The sequence below is a fragment of the Anser brachyrhynchus genome (genome assembly GCF_964034855.1).
Source record: "Anser brachyrhynchus genome assembly, chromosome: 1".
Classification (NCBI taxonomy): Eukaryota; Metazoa; Chordata; class Aves; order Anseriformes; family Anatidae; genus Anser; species Anser brachyrhynchus.
Window position 1 is genome coordinate 102,067,148 of NC_137694.1, and position 27,772 is coordinate 102,094,919.

At 37.1% G+C, this 27,772-nt stretch overlaps 1 protein-coding gene across 2 annotated transcripts in view; it reads right to left on the bottom strand.

Annotated features, from left to right (window-relative positions):
* The window catches only part of MAN1A2 (mannosidase alpha class 1A member 2), a 141,776-nt gene that overhangs the window by 43,131 nt on the left and 70,873 nt on the right, over window positions 1-27,772 (bottom strand). For both annotated transcript variants that reach the window (XM_080551393.1, XM_080551394.1), the window contains exons 5-8: window positions 25,513-25,593; window positions 8,057-8,151; window positions 4,526-4,649; window positions 4,023-4,116 (exon numbers count right to left, since the gene is read on the bottom strand). In XM_080551393.1, the coding sequence (XP_080407519.1) occupies window positions 4,023-4,116; window positions 4,526-4,649; window positions 8,057-8,151; window positions 25,513-25,593 (394 nt within the window). The remainder of the gene's footprint in view (window positions 1-4,022; window positions 4,117-4,525; window positions 4,650-8,056; window positions 8,152-25,512; window positions 25,594-27,772) is intronic.

Genomic DNA, 27,772 nt, shown 5'->3' on the forward strand with positions numbered 1-27,772 from the left:
ATGATTTTCAAAACAAATATCACATTCCCCCTCCATACAACCTTGCACTGAGTTTTATTACTCTAATTCCCCTATACCAGCAGCGGAGATAAAAACTTTATATTTGTGAATTAAATCCACTTAATGCAAGGTTCTGATGGACAATGTATCATTTAGGTAGTGAAGAAAGGCAGTAGGTTTTGAGATCTTACATGTGCTGAGAAGTTACTTCAAACAAATCTTAGATATCAATGTACAGAACTCTTCTGTCTGCAATGGAAAGGGGCTTAAAACCATGCTTTTATGTGGTATCACACATCTGCACAGCTCCAGTTCTCTGGACTAAAGAGGAAAAAGGAAATAAAGGTTTCTGACTGGGACATTTCAAAGGCACATTAGTTGCTCATGCTAAAATTTAATATTTGGGACTGAAACTCAAATAAAGTAGATGCAATCCTTGTTGGTTTTCTATTGTTGTTTGTTGTTGTTTTTAAACATATAAAATGAGGCTAGGCTGCTTGTGTAAATACCTCTGAAAAGATATCAAAATACTGTTCTTTCCACAAAATTCATGTTGGAAGTAGAGATACATACAGCTCAAAGCCTACAGGGCCACACCAAGGTTACTGAAAATGTTTGAGGTTTCTCTTTTTTCCACAAATCTGTCTTGCAACAAGAATTGGTTCTAATTATTTAAGTTTACCTATCATCCTGTTAGAACAGAATTAAACGGAAAAACAACAGAAGTGTATCTATTCAGTATTGCTTCTAATCAAATCATATATATTTTTATTTTTTCAAATATTTTACAAGCTAGTTGTAAAGACAAAACATAACTATGAGAAAACTTTACTTAAACAGATTCTTCCATCATATAATTTTGTTTAATACTCTCTGGATAATCAACTGGCAGTAACTGGCACACCGCAGATATTTTTATTACTTAAAATAAAAGCATCCACGACCAGAGTACATCCACTATCAGCATGACTGGTACAGAAATACAAAACATAGCCACCACTAGAATGATGCTATGTTTCAGCAAAATCCCATACTTCCTCAATAGTCTATTTGATGGATTTATTTTACTTATTTCACACCACTTTTGACTTAGTTGGAACACTGTACAGATTAACAGAAAACCTAACTAGAACTGAGCCAAGCCTGAGGAGGAGAAAAGATGTTAAAAGGAAAAAAGCAAAAAAGCAAAAAAACTAGCAAAACTAAACAACAAACAAACTAACAAACAAAACGGAAGAAATCCAGAAAGGTCAGAGCCAAGAGTTACATTTATCTAGGCCAATAGAGTTCTGAAATAATTTTCAGAAACTGTCTGTAGAAAGTAGTTTGTACAAGATAAACGTTGCATCAGACTAAAGGTCACAGGCAAAAAAAAAAAAAGAAGAAAAAAAGAGAAAAGAACAGGGAGGCTTGGCTGCTTTTCCAGAAGCTGAAAGAAACGTTATGCTTTGGTGCTCTTTCCACTGTCTCTGTATTTCCAGTACTAAAGTATATAACAAGCAAAACACAATGTTCTTTGAAATTATCTTCTGAGGAAGATATAAAAGCTTTTTTCATCCTTAATACCAACAATATGAATAGGTCAGTAACAATATCATGGACTCTGACAAGAGTCCTCTAGGGAAGTGAGATTTAGTGCATGAGGGTATCACCCTTACTTAACTGACTTTTGTGATGCAGAATATGACCTCTGCAAGGGAATCCGAAGGAAGGAATTTCTGTCTAAGCCTCAGCTGTTCCAGCTCATAAGGCCAATGTTTCAGCATTTATGCATTGTTACTCTAACTCACATTCTTAAATTTCTGCAAATGAATTCACTAATGAGTTATCTCTCAGGGCTACAACAAAGACAGTTTCTCATTGTCCCATCCTGTTTTGTGGCAAGTAAAAAAAAAAAAAAAAAAAAAAGGATTATGGATTCTTGCTCTCTTGTCCTCACAAACCTTTCCAAGATAAGTTTATAAATGCTACATTGATGAAATGTTAGAAACACTCCTAGAAGCTCTGTATCAGCATTAGGTGCCCTATTTGCCTTGGGGGAAAAAAATCCAAAACAAACTCCAGGAAGTACGTTTGTGGTTAGTAAGCAGCACAAAAATATTAAGTGCTCTATAAAGGTGTAGTTCTTTTCATCTTAAAAACTTAAGTCTTAATCTGCAATACTAAATTCTACTTTCAAATGTATAATCTTTCAAAATTCATTTAAAAGGTTATGTTAGAGCTTCACCAAGCTTTGTCAAGTTAAAACTTCCACTGTATGTTTATTTATTATTTCCTTCTCCAGAGTTGCTAATAGCAATAGTATTATTACTAAAACCAATAAAAAGCCCCTGTAGAATCCTGGTAATATGCCACATTATACTACCTTTGTTGAAAGTAGTAAAAGCAATTGGTTAGGAATAGAAAAAGCAATATAAAAAAAATATTGCAGAACAAACAAGTTGACTTTTTAATAAATTATAGATGAATGTTTGTATGTACTTGCCCCCTTTTTTTTTTCAGATGCATTTGTAAGCCTAAATTTGTCTGAAGGATTTATCTCATTAATCCAGGCACCCATCTCAAAAGGTGGCCCTATTCACTTGCACTCTTTGAAGAGAATTTTGGTCTTACTGATCTAATTAGACAACTATTTTCAAAGTCACTGCAATGACAGCTGCATTCATTTCCCTCATATTCCAGACTCAAAGTCAGAAGCAAATTCTCAATTTGCAAGCCAGAACATGTTCTGCTGGATATTTACAGCCAAACACTGAAATCACCAAAGCCTGTCAATGATGTCAAACAGGACAAAAATAGACCATCTTTCTTGTTTTTCCTAAATGAACTTGCATTCGTAAAAGATGAAGGAATAGAAGCCTTGAAGAAAAAGAACTATCTTCATCACATACACTATGAAAGCACTAAAACATTCAACATTTCTTAGAAGAACCACTTCAAGAAAAGGAATCAGGGTTGTGTGTGTGTCTTCGTGTTTTCCCTCTCCACTTAGATTGTCAACAAAAGAAAATACATTTTTAAAATTTTCATCCCAAAGCTATTCTGCTTTGTTTTAATGAGACACACACAGGTAACAGCAGGATCTACAGAAATGTTCAGGAAGCTGTAGTTTCTTCACAACAAGGAGAAAAGGGGAGGTGCTGGTTACCTGTAATAGGATCTGAAGGAACAGCATAAAGCTGCATCAGAAAATGTTCAGGTTGGATATTAGGAAAAGGTTCTTCACTGAGGGTGGTCCGTCACTGCAATAGATTCCCCAGGGCAATGGTAATGGCACCAAGCCTGCTAGAAGCAATGTTGAAGAAGCATTTGGACAATGCTTTCAGATACATGGTTTGATTTTTAGGTAGTTCTTTTTGGAGCCAGGAGTTGGACTTAATCATCCCTGTGGGTCCCTTCTAACTCAGGGTATTCTATGATTCTATGTCATTTCACATGTCAGTAAGAAGAACAATGATCCTTAAAAATTGCAGTCCCTAATACCAGGTGAAAGTATATATGTGCGTATATATATATATGTAAATACACTTTTCCCAGGTGAAATATATATTATATTAAATATAATAAATATATTTAACCAGATGTAAGACTTCAAATTTAACCAGAACAAACATGCATAATTAGTCACCTATAAACAGTATCTTACACTACTCCTGCAAACAGTAATCCACTAACCAGATGGCTGCAGATAAAAAACAGGAACAAAATCAAAACGAGGAACTGTTTTTCTGTCTCGTTCTTTATTACCAAAGATTTTACTGACTGACAGAAGTAAAAGATATGCACTGGATTTGGTAGGAAGCTGCCTTCAGAACATACCATAAAAATGAGTCAAATGATTTCTGAGAGAATGATTGGCAGAAGTTGGTTTCGGGAAATCTAAATTCTAAGTAATTCTTTTAGATTTCATATTTTCAAGCAGTGCTGCTCATGCCCTTGAGAATAAATTTTCTGATCTCCAACTCAGCACCAAAGAAAGAAGCAGAGCTTTAATTACGTATGAATAAAATAAGAATACTTACGCTGACCCCATCGGCCTGTTCTTGGATTCAAATAATTTGGATAAAGTCCATTAGGACGATCCATTTTTTGAAGTAACTTCCGAATGTGCATGACCTAAATTAAATCAAGAATCAGTATCACCACTAACAACTTTCACCAACTCTCTGCATATTGATAAATCTAGATTTTTTTTTCAGAAGCTTTCTTAATCTGATCCTGGAAGCTTTCTTGAGGTCCTTCTGTTTTGTTTTTAAAGGTTTGATACATAAACATCTTTTAAAAATGTGATTTTTAAATGCATGTTGAAACAAATAAAAAATCTTCTGTTGTCACAAATTCTAAAAAGTCACCTATTTGGTAATAGAAATACATGTACAAAAGATTTTACTTGCTAGCAAGAATGCAGATAGAACGTAATCCATTACAAAATGCAATATGGGAGGCACTTTCCTTTAATGTAATTTATGCTGAAACAGTAAAAAAGACAACTGTATGATTAAAAAAAAAATAATTTGAGACCTACCTTGTTGTAATACACAGGGTCCCCTGTCAAATAGCTGAGGTGGACAAATTCCATATGTAGAGTACCAAACTCAGCAAGGATGCTGCTTCCTGCCGAAGCCCAGCCCCAGTTTCGACCCACTCCACTGATTTTCAAGAAATACATGCGAAAATCAGGAAAAAAAGAACAAAAAATTCAGAATTACTGTGCACAGTACTAGTAACAACTACCAAATTAAAGAGGTAAGAGCAAAATATTAATCTGTACTTAAGATTACGGAAGTTGTGGTTTGGTAGATTGGTTGGTAATTTGGTGGATTAATTTTCAAAAAAAAATACCATAATGTCATCGATAAAAAGTCTTGTGATTATACTTTTGTGTATCAAGATATTGTATATTTCAATGTCTTAACACTGGGTCCAATCTCTCAACTGTTTTTTATTCATTCCGTATTCCTAAGAACAAGAAACAAACGCAATTATCAGATGAGACAAGTATACTTCTAAGTGTGGCAGCATCAGCTTCCTTCTTCTGTCAGACATTTGCTGTCTTCTCTTTACTTGTGTGGGATGTGCTTAAAGTAAGTATTAGACCCTTGAGCAAGATGGGAGTGGGCCCTATTTCTCTCTACTTAGGAAAATTGTGTGTTTATGCTAGGCAGAATATTATGAATTTCTCAGATTCACATAAGGAACCATCAGAATTTATCATGCCAAAGATCTTTTGCACTGTAAGAGATATGATCTTGTTAAGTCTTAACTCCTAAATTACCTCTGGTTTGATCTGTGAGTTTTCACCAAATTCCAGGACTGGGTCCTTTAATTTATTAAGTTAGACATATTTTCCTGGAGATTTCTTCTACTGTCTTTCATACAAGACTTCAGTTATCAGTAAAACTACAATTAGGAATGTCTTCTTACTTATCATAGAATCACAGAATGGTTTGGGTTGGAAGGAGCCTTAAAGATCATCTAGTTCCAGCCCCCCAGCCACAGGCAGGGATGCCACCCACTAGATGAGGCTGCCTAGAGCCTCGTCCAGCTTGGTCTTGAACACCTCCAGGGATGGGGCTTCCACAACTTATCTGGAAAACCTGTTCCAGTGCCTCACCCCCCTTTGAGTGAAGAATTTCTTTCTTATATTTAATCTAATTCTACCATCGTTTAGTTTAAAACTATTCCCCCTTGTCCTGATTGACCAAAAAGTTGTTCTTCATCTTCTTCATAAGTCCCCGTCAAGTATTGAAAAGCTGCAGTGAGGTCTTCCCTGAGCCTTCTCTTCTTCAGGTTGAACATCCCCAGCTCTCTCAGCCTTTCTTCTTCATAAGAGAGTTGCTCCAGCCCTCTGATCATCTTTGCGGTCCTCCTCCAGACCCCTTCTGACAGATCCAGATGTTTCTTGTGCTGGGAGCCCCAGATTTGGACACAGCACTCTAAGTGAGGCCTCACAAAGGCAGAGCAGAGGGGGACAATCACCTCTCTCAATTTGCTGGCCACCTCTCTGTTGATGCAGCCCAGGATACAGTTGGCTTTCTGGGCTGCAAGAGTGCACTGCCGGCTCATATCAAGCTTTTCATCCACTAGAACTCCCCAGTCTTTCTCTGCAGGGCTGCTCTCAATGTGTTCTTCCAGTCTGTACTCATATCTGGGATTGCCCCAACCCATGTGCAACACTTTGCACTCACACTTGCTGAACCTCATTAGGTTCACATGGGCCCAATTCTCAAGCTTGTCCAGGTCCCTTTGGATAGTATCCCTTCCTTCTGTTATATCAACTGCACCACTCAGCTTAGTGTTATATGCAAACTTGCTGAGGGCACACATGATCCCATCATCTATGTGACTGATAAAGATATTAAACAGTACCGGTCCCAGGACAGAACCCTAAGAAACACCACTTGTCACTGGCTTCCACTTGGATGTAGAGCCAGTACACCACCACTTTCTGGGTGCGGCCTTCAAGCCAATTCCTTATCCACTGAATAGTCCACCCTTCAAATCCATCTCTTTCCAATTTGGAGACCAGGATGTCATATGGGACCATGTCAAAGTCCTTGCAGAAGTCCAGGTAGATGACATTGGTTGGTCTTCCCTTGTTAACTGATGCAGTTACTCCATCACAGAAGGCCACCAGATTGGTCAGGCACAATTTGCCCTTGGTGAAGCCATGCTGGCTGTTTCAGATCACCTCCTTGTCTCGCATGTGCCTTGACATTGCCTCCAGGAGGATCTTTTCCATGATTTTCCCAAGAACAGAGGTGAGGCTCACTGGTCTGCAGTTCCCTGGCACCTCCTTTTTAAAACTGGGAGTGACGTTTCCCTTTTTCCAGTCACCAGTGACTTCGCCTAACTGCCAGGACTTTTCAAATATGATGGAGAGATTATTTTTTTTATTATTATTATAAATTAGAAAAAGGAAAAATGTAAATGAAAAATATCAGTAATGTTTTTTCATTTACAGCAATTGTAGCTTCGCCTGAGACAGAACACCTTTAAAAATACAGTAACCACTGTTCACAGACTGTATAGAGACAAAAGCTGTGTTTTTTGTTTGTTTGTTTGTTTGTTTGTTTTTTGATATTTTTTTGTTGTTTTTGGCTCAGCTCTCATAGCGAGAGAAAATGAAGTGTTTCATGAAAAATACAAAATCTAATAAAACACAAGTTGCTAATTTTTCATATCTGTCTTTCAGGCCTTGTCTTTTACGTGTGTGTTAGCCTCATGATAAGCATTCACACATACACAGGCTACTGTCACTGCCTCCTTGCATGTCACTCACTGTATTTTCTGCCGTGATGCCAGCTGGCTCTGTACATTACCAAGAGACTGAGACAGTGAATGCATTAACAGGAAAATTCTGGCATCACAATGATAAAAATAGAAAAAATGCCTTGTGTCAAAAAATGCTTTCAAAATTTGAGGGAAAACCCAGCATTAAACAAGCAATGCAAGATAAATTAGACAAGGCAATTTTCTTCCACAAGGCAATTCAGACCATCTAAGTTCAGTATACAGCTGAACAGCCATCAAAGGAGCCTATCCATCTCAACTGACCATAGTGGTCTTCAGCACACTAGCCTTTATACCTAAGCCAAACTGTAAAATGAATCTTCGTGAATGAGTATCTTCAGCATCCTAATACTTTCTCAAACATTTTGAGATTTCTGAAAGTAACATACAGCTCGCAAAGTGCATAAAAAACAGTAAATTCAAACACGGCCTGTAAACATTTTTGTTTTTTAATAGGAATGTGATGACTAAAGAACTAATGATTAAGTTCTAGGACAACATATGGCATAATAAACTCAGCATGTTCTAATGACATGTTGAATTCTTACTGCAGAATCAGGGAAAAAAATTAATGGTCACAAAGTATTGCAGTTAATGAGGTAGGATGCTCTGAACTCTACTAACATTATTCTTAAGTTCCAGAAATACCAATTTGTCATCATTTTCTGAAATTGCACTACTTAGAAGAACTGACATATGCCATTACTAATTCTAAGTTGGGGGAAGGGGAGAAACACAGAGAACAAAAAAGAAAATTCATTACCTTTTCAGATTCACCATGGCCCATGGTATACCTGTAGGCGTGTTGAAGGCTGGAAGAAGTTTTCCTGCCAGCTGCACTGCTTTGATCTTGAAAACCTGAGATAGTAGGATCAATTGGAAATAGTTACAAATTCTGATTTATCTCCAAGAACTATAAAGACTGAAATTTCCTTGCCCCACCCACTTCATCTAAGAAAAGCTTTATGTCATAAAAAAAGATAATGCATTAACTTCTCATTTATTTTCACTTGTTCACTTTATGAATATCATTAAGATTTGAACACGAAAAGAAAACTTGTTATGTTAACGACTCTGCCTCCATGCTCACCAGCAACTTTGCTAAGGTTCCTATGAAAGAAGGATATCAATCCTCCCTCCACCTCCTTCCACCAACATTAAGAATTTCAAATACTGTCTAAAGCAGTCTTTAGAACATACTTTATATTTTGGAGCTAAAAGCAAGTCAACTCCTCCACCTGACACACAAGTGTTTTAACTTTTACAAACTTACAATCTCTTTAACAATATATTTAGTGTAGACAGATTTCCTGTCTTTTCATGAACACTAAGCAAAACCATATATGCACAGTTTCCTGTCGCTTTTCTGTCATTGATAATACAGAAGACAAATAACAGGCTTAGTATTTCCTCTCCAGTTTGATTAGTCATACAATTTACTGACAGGACAAAATGACTTTAATTTCCATTGTTGTTCTTCATGTCTCTAAAAAATGTGCTTCCAGAACATAAACCTGTAATATCTTTATTTAGAGCCTGATGTTCATTAGTTAAATGAGTAACTCGGAGAAAGTTCCTGCTAAGCCTATAGGAAGCATCTTTTCCAAGAAGGCATACTTGGCAGATGCCAATGACATAAAATTGGTTTTAGTAGCTAGTTGCTAGCACACACATCAATTAACTCATTGTCAATATTCACTACATTTCTGCAAAAGCATCTTCTTAATTAGGAGATAACATTATTCATCTGCTGAGGCACTGCACAAACATTTAACAAAAAGAGCTACCATGCCCTACAATAACTTATGCAACAGGGAAATACTATAAAAACAGTATTATCAACTAGCTGACCAATATCCTGTAATCAAGAGAACTAAAAGCTTTAAGAAGGACTGCAAGACAGCTCTGTTAGATTTATAAAAAGGATTTCTTCCTTTTGTAAAGTTTAGAGGAAGAAAAGAGAAAAGATGCTGCCTGGAGAATCTGAAAAATAAGCAATCAAGGCTATTCTCATTTTTCATATGAAGGTGGGAAAAGATCAATATCTTAATATTTTAGAATGTGACTAGTAAGACATGAAATAGACAGAAAAGAATATTAAAGATGACATCTAATTGCATTTGATGCAGTAGAGTATGAAGAGATGGGGGTGGATCTGAAAGCAATGAGCCAGGAAAAAACTTCTACAGAGGTATTCTAAATGAATTCTAAGATGAGGTATGTCTAAACTGAAAAAGTGGATACTGGAATCATCAAAATAGGATTTGATGGGAGTGTGAAGTAATGGAGGCAATATGGCTTGAATGATTTTCAGCAATGACATTGACAAAAGACAGTGAGAAAACATGCTGAAATTTAACAGTAAAATTCAGAGACTCTGACTTTGAATAAAGGCCCCAGTCAAAATAGGAAGGCATAGTATAAATAAGAGAAATAATACAGGTGGAGTCTAAGGTAATTGCAAAAAAAGAAACCACGAAGAAAACTAAAAGCTCTGCCTTGGCCTTGGTAAATTAGCAGCTTTGCATCTATCAATGTATGTCAAAAAATTCATGCTGAAATTTTAGATTTTTAATAGATGGGCCAAGACCAGATAGAACTGCTATCATCACCTGCAGTGAGTTACCTCTACAATACAGAACAATTTCAACACCTCCAGAACAGCATTACAAGTTCTACTTAAATGGCACAGTTTGGAAAGATGTCTCTGACATGAATTTGTTTAGCTTCAGCTCTTGGATCCTACGCCTTTTGAAAACTCTACACATACAATTATTTGTTTGCATTACTCTTATCATGAAAAGATATTGAAAAATTGTGGCAAGAATATTCAGTGGGAGAATGTCCCTAGAAACATCCTCACTAGAAAAATATTCCTAATGGCTAACTATTTATGTACTACTATCCAGCTTTTAGTCAATTTGAAATGTACTACAATAACTTAGGAAAAAACAGTATATCGGAAGCAGTTTTTTAGTAACAGTATAGAAAGCACAGGCTAAGCTGAGCAAAATGTACATGAATCTACACAGGGGCAGGGAAAGCAATATAGTCACTGTGCCAGCCATTTCAGCATGTGAAAAAAAAAAAAGAAAAGCCGGTGGAAAGTAGTGACTGTTAACTCAGACAATGATATTAATAGCACCTGTGAAAACTTGCTGTGATTAGAGGCACATTCCTGCCACCTCTATTGAACTGATGACTCTGAGCACTACTGTTTATCACCAAAGGGTAAAACTGTTCCTCTTCTTACCCTTCTCACCAAAGAAAACACTTATATTCAACTGATGATAGGCCATTACTTCATATTAGCGTACCTTCCAACCCTACCGCCATCTCAGAGTCCTATGAATATCTCGCTACTGCTTCTGGATAACAAAACAACCTAATGCTTGATACTGTGTTTATCTATGCATACTTGAGTAAGAATGGAGAGAAAGTTGCTTAGGTTTTTATCAGAGCAAAGTAACTAGAAGAGCATATTTGGAGAGAGGTAGAGAAAAGAGGGAAATAAAACAAGCAGTGGTAGATGAGATGTCATTTGTGGGAGAGACTGCAGATGTGACCACAGTATTCTGCTGAGCTAACTTAAACAGCTCCTTCTAATAAATTTCAGACATACCATAACAGCAGCAGTAAATGCATTAGGTCCTAACTTGTAAATAATGTCATGACAGCAGATAGCATGATCACTTATCACACAGTAAGCATGAGTTGTTTGTTTGTTTGTTTTGAACAAATTGAACTGATAGATTCTGTTTCAGCCTTGGCAGTTCCCCATTGTTAGGCACTGCATTTCAAGAACAATACAAGCAGGAAGAACAGAGAAGAACCAAAATGAATGGATGCCTTGAAATTAGACTTTGTTAGGAAACAGTAGAAGCATTATGGTTATTTAGCCTATAGAAAAGATGTTCAGGAGAAGACAAGATAGTAACCTTTCAGTACATACAATGCCAATACATGGAAAAACGAAATAAACTGTGTTTTCCATGGTCATGGAGAATACAAATTAACAGAAGCATGAAGTCAGATGTCAAGGCTGGCCTATTCAAATACTGAATGCAGATAATGAAGAGAGCATCTCACACCAATATTAGATTCAGACCGCTGAGAATAATGTTTGGCCCAGTCTAAAATCTTGACTCAATCTAAAGTCGTTATCTTTTTACCTTCGGAGTTCAATATGCAGTACTGCACTATTTGCAGTCCTTTTGTGGATAACCACCCATTTAAAATTCAACTCGTCAGTTAGGACTTTCTGCATGAGCAGAGATAGGGACTAATGGTATGATCTACTGCTGAAAACCAAAATATGTAGTGTTATTGCAAAAAGAAACATAACTACTTTAATAAGTGTATTTGTTTCATTGCCTATATATATAAGAGGCATAGAATAAAAAGCCTGCAAGCCAGGTGAACAGCTTTAAGTTCCAAAGACACACAACACCCCTATTTAAGACTGGGAACACCAGAGTTTTACAATGTTCCTAGGGATTTCCCCACTGAAAGAAGGGATATCATGCTATGAAGAAATAGGTCCCTCTTCATAACGTATTTGCTTCTCATAAATTCCAAGGATTTCATTAGAAAGGTCTCTTGTGACAAGAGGGAGATACAAAAAGATTGAGGTAACATTTCAGCTATCACAGTATGAAAAAAAAATGGAAAAGCACTTCCTGAGTAATGATTGAAGAGGTCTGTCACATCTAGAATTTGTCCTGGAGAAAGTAAATCTGTGTTGATGTGAGATTTAGCAAGGCAGCTACAAACTACAACATCTTTGGTGGTGAAAAGATGCAGAATTACATAAATACAACTGCAACTTTTCAGCAGTGGAGGTATATTGAGTCATAGCAGATGTTTAACAAAGGAATATTTGCCGATGCTATTAAACAATGCCATATGTGTCTTGGTGAGCTGTAATGATTACCAAGTACTTGATGAACAACACGTAGTGTTTCTAAAAGACAAAGTCTTTAGACAAGAGAAGACTTGTCCTGCAAAGGAATAGTCTCTGAATGTTTTTTAATTTCTCTATGACAGAAAAAAATAACACAGAAGTGAAAAACCCAAACCCATCTCAGCAGTCTAAGAGTCAAAAAAAAAAAAGTCCACCAAGAATCAGCTTGAATCTGGACTATGATGTCAACTGCCTCTGTCTTCTTTGCACACTCTCTTCAAATATTTATACAGAGATATTTATATTTTAATATGAGATTCCCCCCTGAGCTTTCCCTTCTGGTTAAGCAGTCCCAGCTTTCGCAGCCTTTCCTCATAAGAGAGATCCTCCAGTCTGTTAACCATCTTCATGGCCCTTCGTTGGACTCTCTCTGGTATGTCCATGTCTCTCCTGAACTTGGGAGTCCAGGACTGGACACAGTACTCCAGGTGTGGCCTCACAGCTGCCGAGCAGAGCAGAGAGGAAGGATCACTCCCCTTGACTTGCTGGCAGTACTTGACCTAATGCAGCCAGGATACCATCAGCCTTTTTTGCAGCAAGGGCAGATTGCTGGCTCATTTTCAATTTGATGACCACTTTGGTCCTTTTCTGCCAATCTGCTTTCCAGACAGCTAGCCCCCAGTATGTACTGGTGCACATGGCTGCTCCTCCCCTGGCGCAGGACTTTGCACTTCTCTTTGTTGAACTGCATGGGGATCCTGTCAGCCCATTTCTCCAGCTTGTCCAGGTCTCTCTGGATGGCAGCCACTAGTTCCAGTTTAATCTGTAAATGTGCCGATGGTATCCTCAACAGATCCAGATCATTAATAAAAATGTTGAACAGGACTGGCCCCAGTACTGACCCCTGGGGTACATCAATAGCTACTGGCCTCTCATTAAACTTTGTGCCACTGACCACTACTCTCTGGGCCTCACCATTCAGCCAGTTTTCAATCCATACCACTACCTGCTCATCTAGCCCATACTTCAGCAGCTTCTCTGTGAGGATCTTATGTGATACGGTGCTGAAAGCCTTCCTGAAGTCAAGGCAGACAGTATCACTGCACTTCTGTAAGATATGAGGCAGTTATATGCAAAAATTTACACAGGCAGTCAAAGGAATTGGGTATGGCTCTTTTAATCTTAACAGTCTTCAAAATTTTAGAACATTGCTAAAATTCACCCTTATGGAAGTCTGGGATCAATTACTTCTGTTTATGCAATTATTGATGTAGAGTCCTCTTGTGTGAGAGAATTCTGGTCTCTCAAGAACAACTCATCTGAGCAGACAATACTTCACCCATAAATATTACATGACTTACTGATTTACTGGTTTCAGGAAACAAGAAATACTTTATGAAATGTTTAATCTTTCGAAAAAAAAGAAGAAACAAGAAAAAAAACACATTAGTAATTCAGCAATCTCAAAGTCAACATTTCTGAATGTATTGCAACTGCTATTTCCTGCATCTATTCTAATCCAGGCCCCTCTCTTCTGTTTAATGATAGTGTCTGAAGTTAAACTGTTTTGGTTTTTTTTTTGCACTAAAGGAAAAGTGCCTTTGTAAAGTGAATTTTCTGAGAATTTTCTCCTATATTTTCAAAACTTGTAGACTAGGCCAACATTTTGTTTAGCCAGTGACACTACACATAAGACAAATATTTTTATAAAACAAAGTCATACTGAACACCTCTCTGCAAGATATGCTTTTGTCAACAATTTGAAAGGAAGAATGGTAGGAAGGTAAGAAAGGCTGTCCAGTTCCAGATGATGCATGAACTCAGGCAACAGAACAGTTGCCTCTGTTCTAAAAATCATGGTTATGCAAGCCTAGTTACCCTTAATATTTCTATCTAGCTTGCAAAAATTTCTTAATGTATTGTATTAGAATTATCCTGACTTCAACGAAAAAGCTGCAATTGCACTCTGCACTCCATTTCTGAAACAAAAAGCCCAGAAAAGCCCGCAGGACTGTACAGGTCTATTCATAACCCAAGTCTCCAGATCTCTTCTTTCCTAGAGGCTCTAGACTTTTTTGACATAAAAATAAAAGGTCATGTTTTTTGGGATTTTGAACACAGGGAGAGATAAAGTACTAGTAAAAGATATGGCAAGAAAATACCCCTTGTATCAACTGATCTGAATGAAACAGACAACCTAGAAAAACTACCCTATTGCTAGTTCCTAGGTTAGAATTGCACAGAAAAACATTTAAATGTCTATTTGATCATATAATTCAGCTACAGTCTAAAAATGAGCAGAAAAATAAATGCAGAAAAATACCTGAACTGCATCAATTAAATCCAGATAAACAGATTATCTGGTTGACTACAACTTTCCCTATTTATATTTTAAAAAGGAGCAATTGTATGTTCAAATGTTGCTTCTTTAATATATGATAATAAATATTATGGAGGTTTGTTTTTTTACCACCAGCAGTGAAGGATTTGCAAACAGAATTCTTAAGTGATACTATCTTTATCTTTTACTAAAGTTTTCCAAAGCTGCTTTCCTGGACAACAGACTTGAAGAATCTAGTTACTGTTGGCTATGGCATCTTAGGATCTAATGAAATATTCATTGGTTTCACACTACTGATATTTTTGAAAAATCTACATAAAATACTTGTGCATAATTAACTTACTAGAAATACCTGAAATCTTTGCTCAAGAAGACCTAAATATAAAAGTTTGGCATGCACTGGACAACTGGCTAATCACATTTAAATTATCTGGCACAGGTTAATAGTACCCCTATTAAACTGCATCATTTCCGTTTACTTCCTTGGCATTGGTTTCATGAGTAGAAAAGTTACACTTTCTTCATTTTTAAAGGGCCTTCAAATCTGATACACTTTATACCCGTCAGCTAACATCTTACATCATTTAAAATTAAGAATAAGTGTTATGAGGATCTGGCATATAAACGCCTCCTAGATCTGATCATTCCAGTAAGAGATAATATACCATTTCTCATCCTGCGTAGCTGAGCCAAAATTCATGGCTGTTTTGAGTTAATTCTCTCTTCTGTTTTTATTAGAAAGTTGCTTTTATTAGAAAGTTGCTTTGAGTCCAGGCTTTTTTTTTTTTTTTTTGCTTTATTTTTCCCTCTTTTCCCTCTTTTGACTTATTTGCTGTAAGTTCAAATATACAGGCTGTATTAACCTGATAGATTAGTAACCTTCTAGAAGCAACAATCTTGCATTTGTACAACATACCAAACAGAATCACTCACACCTATGCATGCTCCAAAGACACAATCGGGCTTTTAAAAGCCCCTCCATTCAAGTGATTTCTTCTTGCTGTGGGAGCCACAGTAGCTCTGGGAACCAGATGTGAGAGCATACTATGTCTGGCATCTGCCTTAAATGTTCTCCTACTGGTTGCAGGCAGCAAGAAGGATTGACTTAAAACAAAAAAAGAAAACAGAATGAGGAAGATAAAACATATCTGGATGGCCAACAGGAAACAAAACAAAACAGCCATCAAGGGGCAGAAGATCAGTATGGAGCGTTACCAGCAGGGAAGCAAAAGTGGTAAAGGCAGGGCTTCCAGCCTCCCACCCCACACGAAGTGAAGTGCCAGGCAGAAGAAATTAAAAGAGCATGAACAGAAGCAGAAGGGATGAAGAAAAAGGCATCAGGAGGAAGGCCAGAAAATGAATGGAAGGAAGGCCAAAGCAGAGAAGACAATAACAAGAGGCCATGAAGGGAATGATAAGAGTCTAGCTACAAGAAACAAGAGTACTAGGAACAGCCTGGGGAATAGGGCAGAACACTTTCTCATCACCAGAGCAGATTCTTCAGACCTAGAATTGACCCTAACGTATCTGCCTTTCAACATGTCTTCCTAGCTAAACACACCCAGACAAAGTAAATGGTAGAAATTTATCTTGGTAGGTTTTTTAGTTTGTTTTTAATAAATGATCCTTGTTATTTTGCTAATACCAAGCCTGTGCTATGTTCCTAAAGGTTCCAACCCAACTGATGATCCAGTATCTCTGCAGATTCTAGAAAGAAACTATGTATTAGGAACCCTAACAACAGTTCTGAAATCAAGCAATTAAGCCATTTATGCTATATTTACAAGTTTTATGAGAGTCCTTCTCATGCAATAAAAATTATCTACCACCTCTGATTATTAATCTATAGCATTTTTGGCAATATTTGCTCCTAATACATTCTCCATTCACGTCAAATATTTTATTTTCCCATATACTTTTCTGTGCTATGTCGTTTTTGTCCTTCAGCTGTGCTTACATTGTATCAGTTTCTACTTTCTGTTATTCCTGTCTCCTCTTTCTCTTCAACGTGCTGCCAAGCTTTCCATTTCAAATCAATCTTGATTTCCCCTTTAGACTTTGCCAGAAATGACTCAGTCCTCCTTAGACTGTATTTGCCTTTACAAAAAAGTTAAACATAGATGAAGTTACATATTGTTTCACACTATGTACACTCATTATAAACAGACTCCTTCCTCCCATTGGTATGATGTGACAGATTACAGTGCAAAAATCACACTCTAGAAACAAAATACTCCAAAAAAAACACATAGCTTTTACATTTACAAAAACATATCCTTCACACTATGTCAGATACAAAATACAGTCCACTACATTGCACCTGAAAGCAAGTAAATAGCATTTTGTTGGTTTTGCTTTTTTTTTTAATGGATGAACTGGCATGTTTTTATATATTTGCAGACATATTTAGCTTATTTACAGTTATATACATGCATTAGGTCCAAGCTCTGACAAAAAATTACATGGTAAACACAAGCTATAAGCAATGAATTAGTAAGTACCAAATCTTCATATTTGCATAAATTCTGCAAGACACTTGAAAAAACATTTATTTTGAAAAATGGTAAGAGAAATATCCTAAACTCCTGTAGAATAATTTATAGATCTTACAGCCAGATGTAAAAGACAAGGATTTTCCTCTTTTATGTCATGCAATCAAAAATCAAAAAGACTCAGAGCAACAATCTCAACTTCTGTATAAAATAAAGAATAATTACCAAGTTAACTTTAAATACTATTTGCTGACAGAGTGACAAATCTGGATTGATTTATCTACCGTATATTGACTGACTATTCATGTGTACAGGAGGTTCCTCTATCTTTCCATGATTTTTCTACCACTTCTGCTGTTTTTACACATCCTTTTAAAAACATGATTACCAAGAAGATTGGAGCATACCAACACTGGCCTTTTTTGACTACTTAAATAGAAGTAAATTCCTCTTCCTGTTCAAAACTCGTTCTGTAAATCCAAATGCTTACAGGTTTTTTGCCACAGGATTTCATATAAAAAGTACGAGTTGAGCTGCTTGTCTTCTGTGAATTCCACATATTCTTCAGTCAGAGCTACTCAAAACACATTCCCTTGTCCTGTTGGTCTTGCCAATGTGGGTTATTGTTTTTTGTGTGTTTGTTTTCTTATAACTAACAGTCTGCATGTACATCCCTGGCAACATTAAAACTGACTTCAACTGTATAGGCCAAAATGACCAGTTGACTGAATTTCAATAGAGTTTTCTATTTACTTGTCATTTCAACATAAGCAAATTAACAGTCAGCTATACATTCTTATGTGAACCATTTTATTATCAAGTCATTATTATGCTGATGATCTCATCAACTGAATTCCTGGGGTGGGGAAAGAAGGAGTGAAGATGGACTGACTCACAGATACCTAGGTCATCTTAAATGACCTTTTTGAACATAAACATTCTTCTGGTTTAGGCATATATCTGAAATTTTGTATTTTGAAACTAAAAAAAAATAATGTAAATTACTAGGCCAGAGCACTTCTTGGTCATTTCTGTGCAAATTTGTTTGCTGATTTTCCAGTTCATAAACTGTAATATGGTAACCACTGCAGATGGCTTAGCATCCTCTTGATAGCTAATAGATTTGAAGAGTTCAGTTTTATCACGTGACAGGTGTACATATTCTTAGAGGCAACAAGACTTTTGTTAGTGACTTTTTGTTAGTTTTAGTAGTTTTGCTTAGCAGCCTTTTTTATTTTTATTTTAATATTCAAACTCCTTTTTAAAGATGGGAGTTAGCATTGAATGTAAAGAAGTTCCAAAATGCAAAACCAAAGATGCCTTGTGTTACAATGTGATCATGTCTGGAGTTGAATTTTATTTTTGTTTCAGAGGGAAAAGGGCAGCTTAAACAATCCAGCCAGAAGAACTGTGCTTTCAGTTGTCCAAAAACAACACCATACTTCCTCTCAGAATGAGATCAAGTGTGAAAACCTTCAGTGCAGAAGCTAAACTTCTCAGGAAAGTTCTTGTAGGAAAACTCAGTGGGTAGAAATTTGCATTTTACAATGTTAACATCAATGCAAATAAATGAAACACGTGGAAAAATCACAGGTAAGATACCGTGCTTGCTGTCATCAGTGCCCATAGCATGACTGTTAAAACTACTAAAGAGGGAGCAAAAAACTAATAGACACAGTCATCAAGAAATACATGGCAAGCAAGTAGTGACAGATGACCTATTCTTTCTTACCAGTTATAAACCTTTACAGCAACATGACTGAAGAAGATCCCACTGACTGGAAGAGGGGAAACATAACCCCCATTTTTAAAAAGCGAAAAAAAAGAAGACCAGGGAACTACAGGCCAGTCTCACCTCTGTGTCCAGCAAGGTCATGGAGCAGATCCTCCTGAAAACCACACTAAGGCAAACGGAAAATAAGGAGGTGACTGGTGACAACAAACATGGTTTCACTAAGGACACATCATGCCTGACAAATTTGGTGGCCTTCTACAATGGGGTTATAGCATGGGTGGATAAGGGAAGAGCAACTGACATCATCCACCTGGACTTGTGCAAAGCATTTGCCACTTTCCTGCATTATATCCTTGTCTCTAATTGGAGAGACATAGATTTGATGGATGGACCATTCAGTAGGTAAGGAATTGGCTGGGTTGTCGCACTCAAAGAGTCACAGTCAACATCCAGGTGGAGATCAGCAATAAGTGGTGTTCCTCAGGAGGCAGTATTGGGACAGGCACTGTTTAACATCTTTGTCAGTGACATGGACAGTGGGATTGAGCGCACCCTCAGCAAGTTTGCTGATGACACCAAGCTGTGTGGCGTGGTCGACATGGTGGATGGAAGGGATGCCATCCAGAGGGACCTGGACAGGCTTGAGAGGTGGTCCGGGGAAAACCTCATGAGGTTCAACAAGGCCAAGTGCAGGTTCCTTCCAACCCAAAGCATTCTATGATTCTGTCATTCTATTAAAGAGATTTAAGAGTGGCTATCACTGCATAGTTATCCTATTTTCTACTGTTAAAACAGCTTATCCTTTAATTCTAACACTTTAAAGCATATTACACCAATGGACAAACCTATTTTCATTCCAACCTACAGTAGAGGCAACAAAATTACAATAAAGTCAGTTTCCTCCTCCTTTCTTCCTCTTCTTGTGCTATCCAATACTAAGATTCAGCAATAAATCAGGCAAAGTATCATTTGCCAGTCAAGAAAATGTTTACTATAAGCCTAGTAAATAGAAATTATCCAAAGTTTATAATCTGCACTACAATGAGCATACACATGGCACTGCTTTAAAACTCAATTTATTTTTTTTCAGGTTGCTAGAGACCTGTGAGTTGTCTGGATCACTTATGAAAAAGCAGCTCATCTCACAGCAATAAACTGAAAATCTTTATTGGATAGGACGTACACAATGCTGTCATCTCTTCTGAGTTTTTAACTTTTTGACAAACTTAATTTAGATAAGCCCCTTCATAGGCACAGTCAAGACAACTGTGAAAACAGTTCACAAAATATATTAGCTTACTGAAGACCTGTATTTTATATATGCTGGTCAGTTGTCAGGGATATTCACTGGTGTAAATAACATCATTTTACTAGGGAGTCTTCCTGAACAGAAGAAACACTGCATATCAGTTTCCTGGAAAAATTAAAAATAAATCCTAGAAAGGATTATTTTGATTATTTGTTAACAGAACATCAGGTAGGTTACAGCCCTTGCTCTCTATTCTAAATGACAGATTTCAGGTTGAATTTATCCAAACAAGTTACATTATCTTGCCCAGAAAAAGCATCATTTTGATGGTGTTTATAAAAAGGAGAAAAACAACCATGTAAAGGAACTGCTGGCATACGCAAGCACAGTAAATTATTAATCTTTTTCATATTGCAGATGTCATGAATAACTTTCTTCAAAAATAGAACAGTAAGCCATCCCTTTTATTGTATTAATAAATCAACAGCAGACAATAACTGTCATAATGGCATAAATGTCCTCCAGCCACCATCACACAACAGCTATTAGAATAATATTTGTTTTGTTTTCTTTATTTGACGCTAGTTCTCAAGTGTGAGTGTAGTGTACTCCCCGTAACAACTGACACTGTCAATCCTCAGGCTTCTGTCATCCCATGTGTTATTGCTAGCAGAAATATTTTATTTGCTGCTACCAGTCACATCAGAAGTTTTAATTGGTGAAGCTCCACTTAATGAAAAAAGCAAGTAGTCAACAAGTAGCTTAAGGACTCTCTCCACAGACAAATGCTGTTCATACTAGATAAGATGCTTATCATACTAGATAAGATGCTAACTGCAAAACGGGGCTACTCCAGCATACCTCACAAACCTTTTTAGGGACTACTATCAAGTAAACTCTAAGCAAAGCATATCAGTATCACTTACTAATCCTGATTATCACTTGCTTTACAAACCAGGACACACAACAACTGGAAACAACCCCAGAATCCTACTGCGAACAGTTGCTGCTGAACTTCTACAGGAAGGCCTAGCAAGATGCCATGGGCTCCATGTTTGGTTTTATTACAGACTTCCCACAAGATGCTAGTCAAGAGAGTTAAATCTGAGTTTACAGAGGCCATCGCCAGTTGCAGCACTTCTTTTTCTGATTCATCTTGCTTCAGAACATGTACTGAATTTTTCGGAGTTTTAAGAACTCTAATCTGTAACTGAGGGTCATAGGCCCTCAGAGTACCAACTTCTGAGAAAAGGTAAAGCCAAGCATGTGTAACATCATGCTTCTGTTCATTGAAGCAAACCTAGATCAGCAAGTATCTCTTGTATTTTATCCTCAAATCTACCCACTACTCAACTGATGATGTCTGAAATTAGTATAAGAGGTTCTCTTACAAGAATACTGAATACCTGAATGAGCAAACATTTATAGGACACATATCCAGTACCACTGTACAGAAAAGATTAAAAATAGAAGGTTCATTCTGGGTGCATGTAAAGACAGGTGTTAGACACACACATCTGCACAGCCTGCTGTATAGAAGGTGAGTAATGACTTGCTCTTCCTTTGTGATCTCCCCTCTGGCTGGACTTCCATTTTATGCAATTACAGGACAGAACAATGCTTCCTAAACAACCTATAACCTACTGACCAACTTCAAGTCAGATGTGGCACTGAAAAGCACCTGTGGCTCTGTATGCAGCCAGCACATATGCTTCAGAGGGGGAAACCTGTGCTCAAAATAACGACCTTAGAGAACACATTCTGGAGTTGCAGCCTAGTAGCAAGCTCCTTTCAATATCATATGACTACAGATACAGATGTTCATCCATCATTTTGTCCAAAGAACCAGGTGCCTCTCACACACCTATTGGACAGGTTTTCTTTTGTGGGTATACATGGTTGAATTTGGCACCTCAGACAAAATGCACCTGTGATGACACGATTTTGAAAGCCCATAGAAAAAGCATATCAAACAAGCAATGAATTCTTGAGGATCAGAAAAAAACAAAAACAACACACACCCACACCTAGGCTTACACACTGAAACCAACATTAAGGAAGAAATAGTACAAAAACCTGAAATGACTGCATGTATGTGAAAAGACATAACTAAGGTTATGCCAAATATATATTAACTACAATGTCATGTATAAAAACATTCAAATCAAAATTTCAGCTAAATATTGTCAACTGTCCTGAGTTATTCAGACTCAAAGAATTGAGTTTCTCAAAGGCAAAGCTCAGAAAGACAATGAAAACATACAAAGTTAAAGGATCCATCCTAATATAGATAAAATAAAGAGTGTGCAGTGAAACAAAAAGAAATCCATGTAACACCATATTCCTCTGACTCTCTTGGTCTGGGTTAGGTCTCTCTCCCCAGCTGCTTCAGCCTCCTGACAGTGATCTACAGCCTGTTTCTAACAGTTTAAATGGGAAACAAGTGATTCCAAGAAGTTTTCTTCAGAGGCAGATCTCTCTCTACTGGCTTCAGTCACTGAAAAGTCTCAAGTTTCCTCGCTTATCTCATTCATGCTGATAAACTACAGAGAAATCATACAACTTGGCAAATTAAGTAGTCTCTCAGGTACCAGAAGCAGTCCTATCCACCAAACTATTTGAAAGAAATGAAGCATGAACACTTGTTTATGAGTCCTTCTTTTGGAAAATAAAGATAATATATATGATCACTTGACAGGAATAATCTCCGACAAGTTATGAAGTGTTTAAAATCCATTGGTGAAACTGATGCCATAAAAATATTTTTAAGTGGCAAAAGTCAGCCCAAAGGTCAAAATCTAAGAAAGAGGATAAAAGCCTTCTGAGAAGGAAAGACATAAAATGAATGGATGAAAACTCTTTAAACAAAGGAGATTGCTCTGACTCTATCCAAGTGGTTAGAAGCAACTGAAAGGGAAAGGAGTACCCAGCCTTACAAATGCAGGCAAAGCACATGCTTTTGGCAGTGTTTGGCTGCACCCATCTGCATACTGGGGCAAAAGTGTTCTTGCTAAGGTGCTTTTGCAGAGGTATAATATTGATCTATCTCAACAATCCTGTTATTGATGAGTGATCATTGTTCTTTCTCTGAGGTTTTTCATGTTCATGGTAGATGATTCCAAGGGGCATGATCCAGCTTAAGTTATCCAGAGACAGGATCAATGTTCGTAGCTGAAAAGATGATGTAGGACTGCTCTGCTCAATGCTTGAAGGCTTCAGTGATCACATAGTACTAAATGTGATCTGAGCTACAAGTGACAGAAATACAGATTTTTGGAAAGGAAGCATCCTTCACTATGCTGCTGAGATCACTTACACTAAAGAACAGTGACTCCTCCTAACAGCTCCAGCTTAGCTGTTCCAGCTGCTCCTTGACACAAGTTGAAAACCACATGCAGCTGAGACCACTCTCCATGAAACATTTTTGCTACAGAAATTGCTATAAGCAGTTTTCCTTGCTTATGTCTGATAGCAAAAGAAAGCTTCTGTTCTGGGGGTCTTCAGAAGAAAACTGGTGGGTTAATAATGCTGACCCAGATGAAATTTGAGAGCTCCCTCAAATAAATATTTGGGATGATCATTCAGGGATTTTTATGCCTTTTGTTAGGACAAAAGTGTAAAGTAACTGGGCTTGAATTTCACTGCTACTCTGATACAAGTGATAGCTGCTATAAAGGCCGTCTTCCTGAAGAGTTGCCACAGCTATCAGTTTTAAAGGTTGACTTGCAACACTGGACCACTCCCTGAGGGCAAAGTATAGGATCATAGAATGGCTTGAGTTGGAAGGGACCTTAAGGACCATTTAGTTCCAAGCCCTCTACCATGGACAGGGATGCCACCCCACTAAATCATGTTGCCCAGGGCCCCATTCAACCTGGTCTTGAACACCTCCAGAGATGGGGCATCCATGACTTCTATGGGATTGCCTCACCATCCTCTGAATGAAGAATTTCCTCCTAACATCCAATCTAAATCTCTTCTCTTTTAGTTTAAAACCATTCCACCTTGTCCTATCATTATCTGCCTAAGTAAAAAGTTTCTCTCAATCTTTTTTATAAGCCCACTTTAAGTACAGAAAGAGCCCCCTTTCAGTACTTAAAGGGACTTGACTTAGTACTTTACTGAGCTCCCAGTAATCTCTGATGTCAGATGTCTCCTGACAGATTCTGGAGGCAGAGAAATACTCACTGCTGTGAATGCAAGTTCAGCTCTTAAATTACTACAAATAAAACAGAGTAGCAAAATTCTGTGCTTCTCCTTTCCTTTAGGCTTCTATCACAGACCACATAAATCGGTGCAACAGAAAGGACTGCTTGCACCTGATCACTCTGCAGACACAGTCCTTGAAGAATGTGGACAACAACAAGAATGAAAAGTAGTACTTGATGAAAAATGTACTCTCAATTTTTTCAGGATACCCACTGGATTTGCACTCACGCTACCCACTGGATTTGTCACTATACTCTTCTTCCATAGTGTACTCACTCCTAACAAGAAAATTAATGGGTCCCAGGATGATGCCAAATACTTAAAGAGACAACTAATATGGGGTTTCTCCTGGTTCCTCTTAGGGTTGCAGGCTTAAAATCCATGAGAACTTGTTGATATGTATGTGGTGGTCCCCTAAACAAAGGGAAAAAATATGTATGGATACCGGAAAGCGTATCAAACCTTAACCTGTAAAATATGGCAGGAAGCCTAAAGTTTTAGGTAGTGGACTACAGAATGGCCAAAAAGAAAAAAAAAAGTAAGGAAGAAAATAAAAGATAAAATTAAAGACATGGGCAACAGATCAAAAGATAGCTAGCTGTTAAGATGTGAGAAGAGCTATGAGTTAATCTGTAGGTTGGGTCAGCCTCAGGCTCTGTTAAAGTATGTGAAGTAATGAGGCATGAAATCACAACAATGTTATTGGAAGAGAAGATAACATCTGTGATTGCAAGTCCTTGGGTATATGCATCCTTTCAATCTAAGCATGCCTTTGGATAAGCACTCAGAAGTGTAAGTCTCCAATCGTTTTTTAACAGAAATTTGAAAAGTGGGATGGAATTGGCTTGATATTTCTCAGTTTGTCACTGAGAAAATGGCAAGAAGATTGTTGTATTGCTTTTGTCAAACAAACCTGTAGCCTTGCAAGGCAAGTGACAAAACGCTTATTTCTAGCTTTGAGGAGTTACAGAATATCAAAACAAGTTATTTTTGGCACTAAAGAACAGTGATTTGACATTTCAGGTTGATGTTTACTGATGTGGACTTCTTTTGAAAGCATCTTGATAAAAGAGTTTCAAAGTTCTAACAAAGGGTCCTAAATCAGCTTAAATGGGCACAGAAACCAACCTTACAGATTCCATAGTCAGAAAATTTGGTTACTCTGTATAACTCATTACTGTGAAATTAGTTTGCAAACTAACAATATACCAAGATTCTAAAAAAATCTTCATGTGCAACTTTATTTACTAAAATACACTGCATGACGCAGACACCTTCCAGTATCCTTACCTCTTGGCCTGAAAGGTAGTATGCTGCTAGAAGACCACCAATGAAGCGAATATTGACCTCAAATACAGACACTTCAGAATTCTGAAACACAAAGAAAATGTAAGTAATTAATCAACTCTCTAATCAAAGAAAAAAGGCAAACAGGATGTGAGGAGACTGTCTCAAGTTGTGCCAGGGGAGGTTTAGTTTGGACGTTAGGAAGAATTTCTTCATGGAGAGGGTGGTCAAGCACCGGAATGGGCTGCCCAGGGCAGTGCTGAAGTGCTCACACCTGGAGTATTTAAGACATGTATGTACATGGCACTAAGGGCATGGTTTAGTGATGGGACTGGGTAAGCGAGGTTGATGGTTGGACTCGACAATCTTGCAGGTTTTTTCCAACCTAGATGATTCTATTATTCTACATCTTAAACCAGTATACATGTAAGGGTTTTGTACTGTTTCAATATGTTAAACCATACCAAAATTCCTGTGAATGCTTTCATGACACAGTGATAATTCCAGCTTTTGCGTCAACTGATTTTTAAAAATCGAATTAGTTTTTCTCCTACTCTCTGATCATATTATCACTACAAAGTACAATTCTAGTTGCTTGGGGATGGTGAGAGAGAAAGCAAGGACTGTACATTTCCATAACGCAGCACCTTTTCTCTTATGTTTAACCATAACTTTGAATCTTCTGGGTTTACAGGACAAAGTAGAAGAATAATTAGAGAATTCCTGTAACATGTTTTCTTAACATGAATTACCAATGTGCAAATTCAGAGCTTCATTTTAAGATACTCTCCATCGAGGAACAGCCTTTATGTATTCAATGCTGTAACAACAAGAGCTTCTCAGTGGTTTTGCAGTTGAAGAGAAACCACTTTACTGCCTCCCTCTACATTAATGTATTTGGGCTAAATTCACTGGTACATTTTGACTCATTTAACCCAGTCTGAAAAACTAAGAGGAATTACCTAGTTTTAACATCTTTTTGCTTTCTTCTGAGCCCCACTCACTCCTTTGCTTGCTTACATCCCATGTCTCTCATAAACTTTTACTCATTCAACCCATTAGACAAAAATGTTGTTTTATCAAAACACACTGAAATAAAACAGGCTTTCATTTATCCAGAAAATCATTATCACGCAAGTTTTCCCACCAGAGAGTACATTGGTGACATGATATACACCAGTATATCTTTCCTTTAACACTACTACTATGGAAACTATAGCTGTATCATGCATTTTGCATGTATATAAAATATGTATATTTTTCACACATTATCTCAAAGAGATTATGTAACTAAAGATTTCCTCTAACAGTACTGATGATTAGAAGTCCGAAGTTTGAAATACTCCCAAAAATAGTTTTTTAGTAAAATATGTATTTTAATTCAGATACAGATGACACAAGAAAAATACCAACAATGCAGTGTATGATTCTAATTAATACCTATTAAAGTCATGAATCACACAAGGAACAGTACAGTGTATAGTGAAACCAGTCACTTTTATTTCCCAGTAAAAGAATTCAAGAGGAACAATTTTTTTTTTTTAAATCTTTGAACCACATAAGGAAATCACTCAAGTCTTGCATATACAAGACAACTAGTTAACCTTCAGAAATGTTTTCTAATACAAAGGAAGCTGTAATTTAACCTCAGTGAGTCATGCAAATTTATTTCACTCAGATCCTAGACTAACTCCGCAAATTTCTACAGAGATTTCCTCACAACAGACAAAAGCTGTGGTAGTAATTTATTCCACCTTCCATAATGGCACCATTATGTCTACACCATTTCTGACATATTTAGAGTCTTCAGTTTTATACTGAATAATTCTTTGGCACTAACTAAAAAAGCAGAAAGTAGAATTTCTTTCATGTTTGCCAGACAGGAAATGTATGAAACAAAACAAACAAAAAAAATTGCCAACAAATCCTTTCTGAAATGTAGGATTTAATATAAGAATAACAATAAACATCTGCTCAATTCTGACTGTATACCAAGGTTTCATTTTGTCTGGGGAGAAATTCTCTTTCACAACTCAGTTATTTCCAGCTATTATGAGCTAGTAAACTCTTATTTTCCTGCAATCATTTCTTCTGTAGAGACCTTGTAGTTTCTCACTGACCACCTTCCTTTTCTTCCACTTATAATTTATGCTTTGAAAATATAATATGTATATATCTTTAATTATAATTGGAGAGTTAAAGGTGTTCTTTTTTTAATATTAATCTAAATACAGAACACTTCACTTGTTTGCATATGAACTTC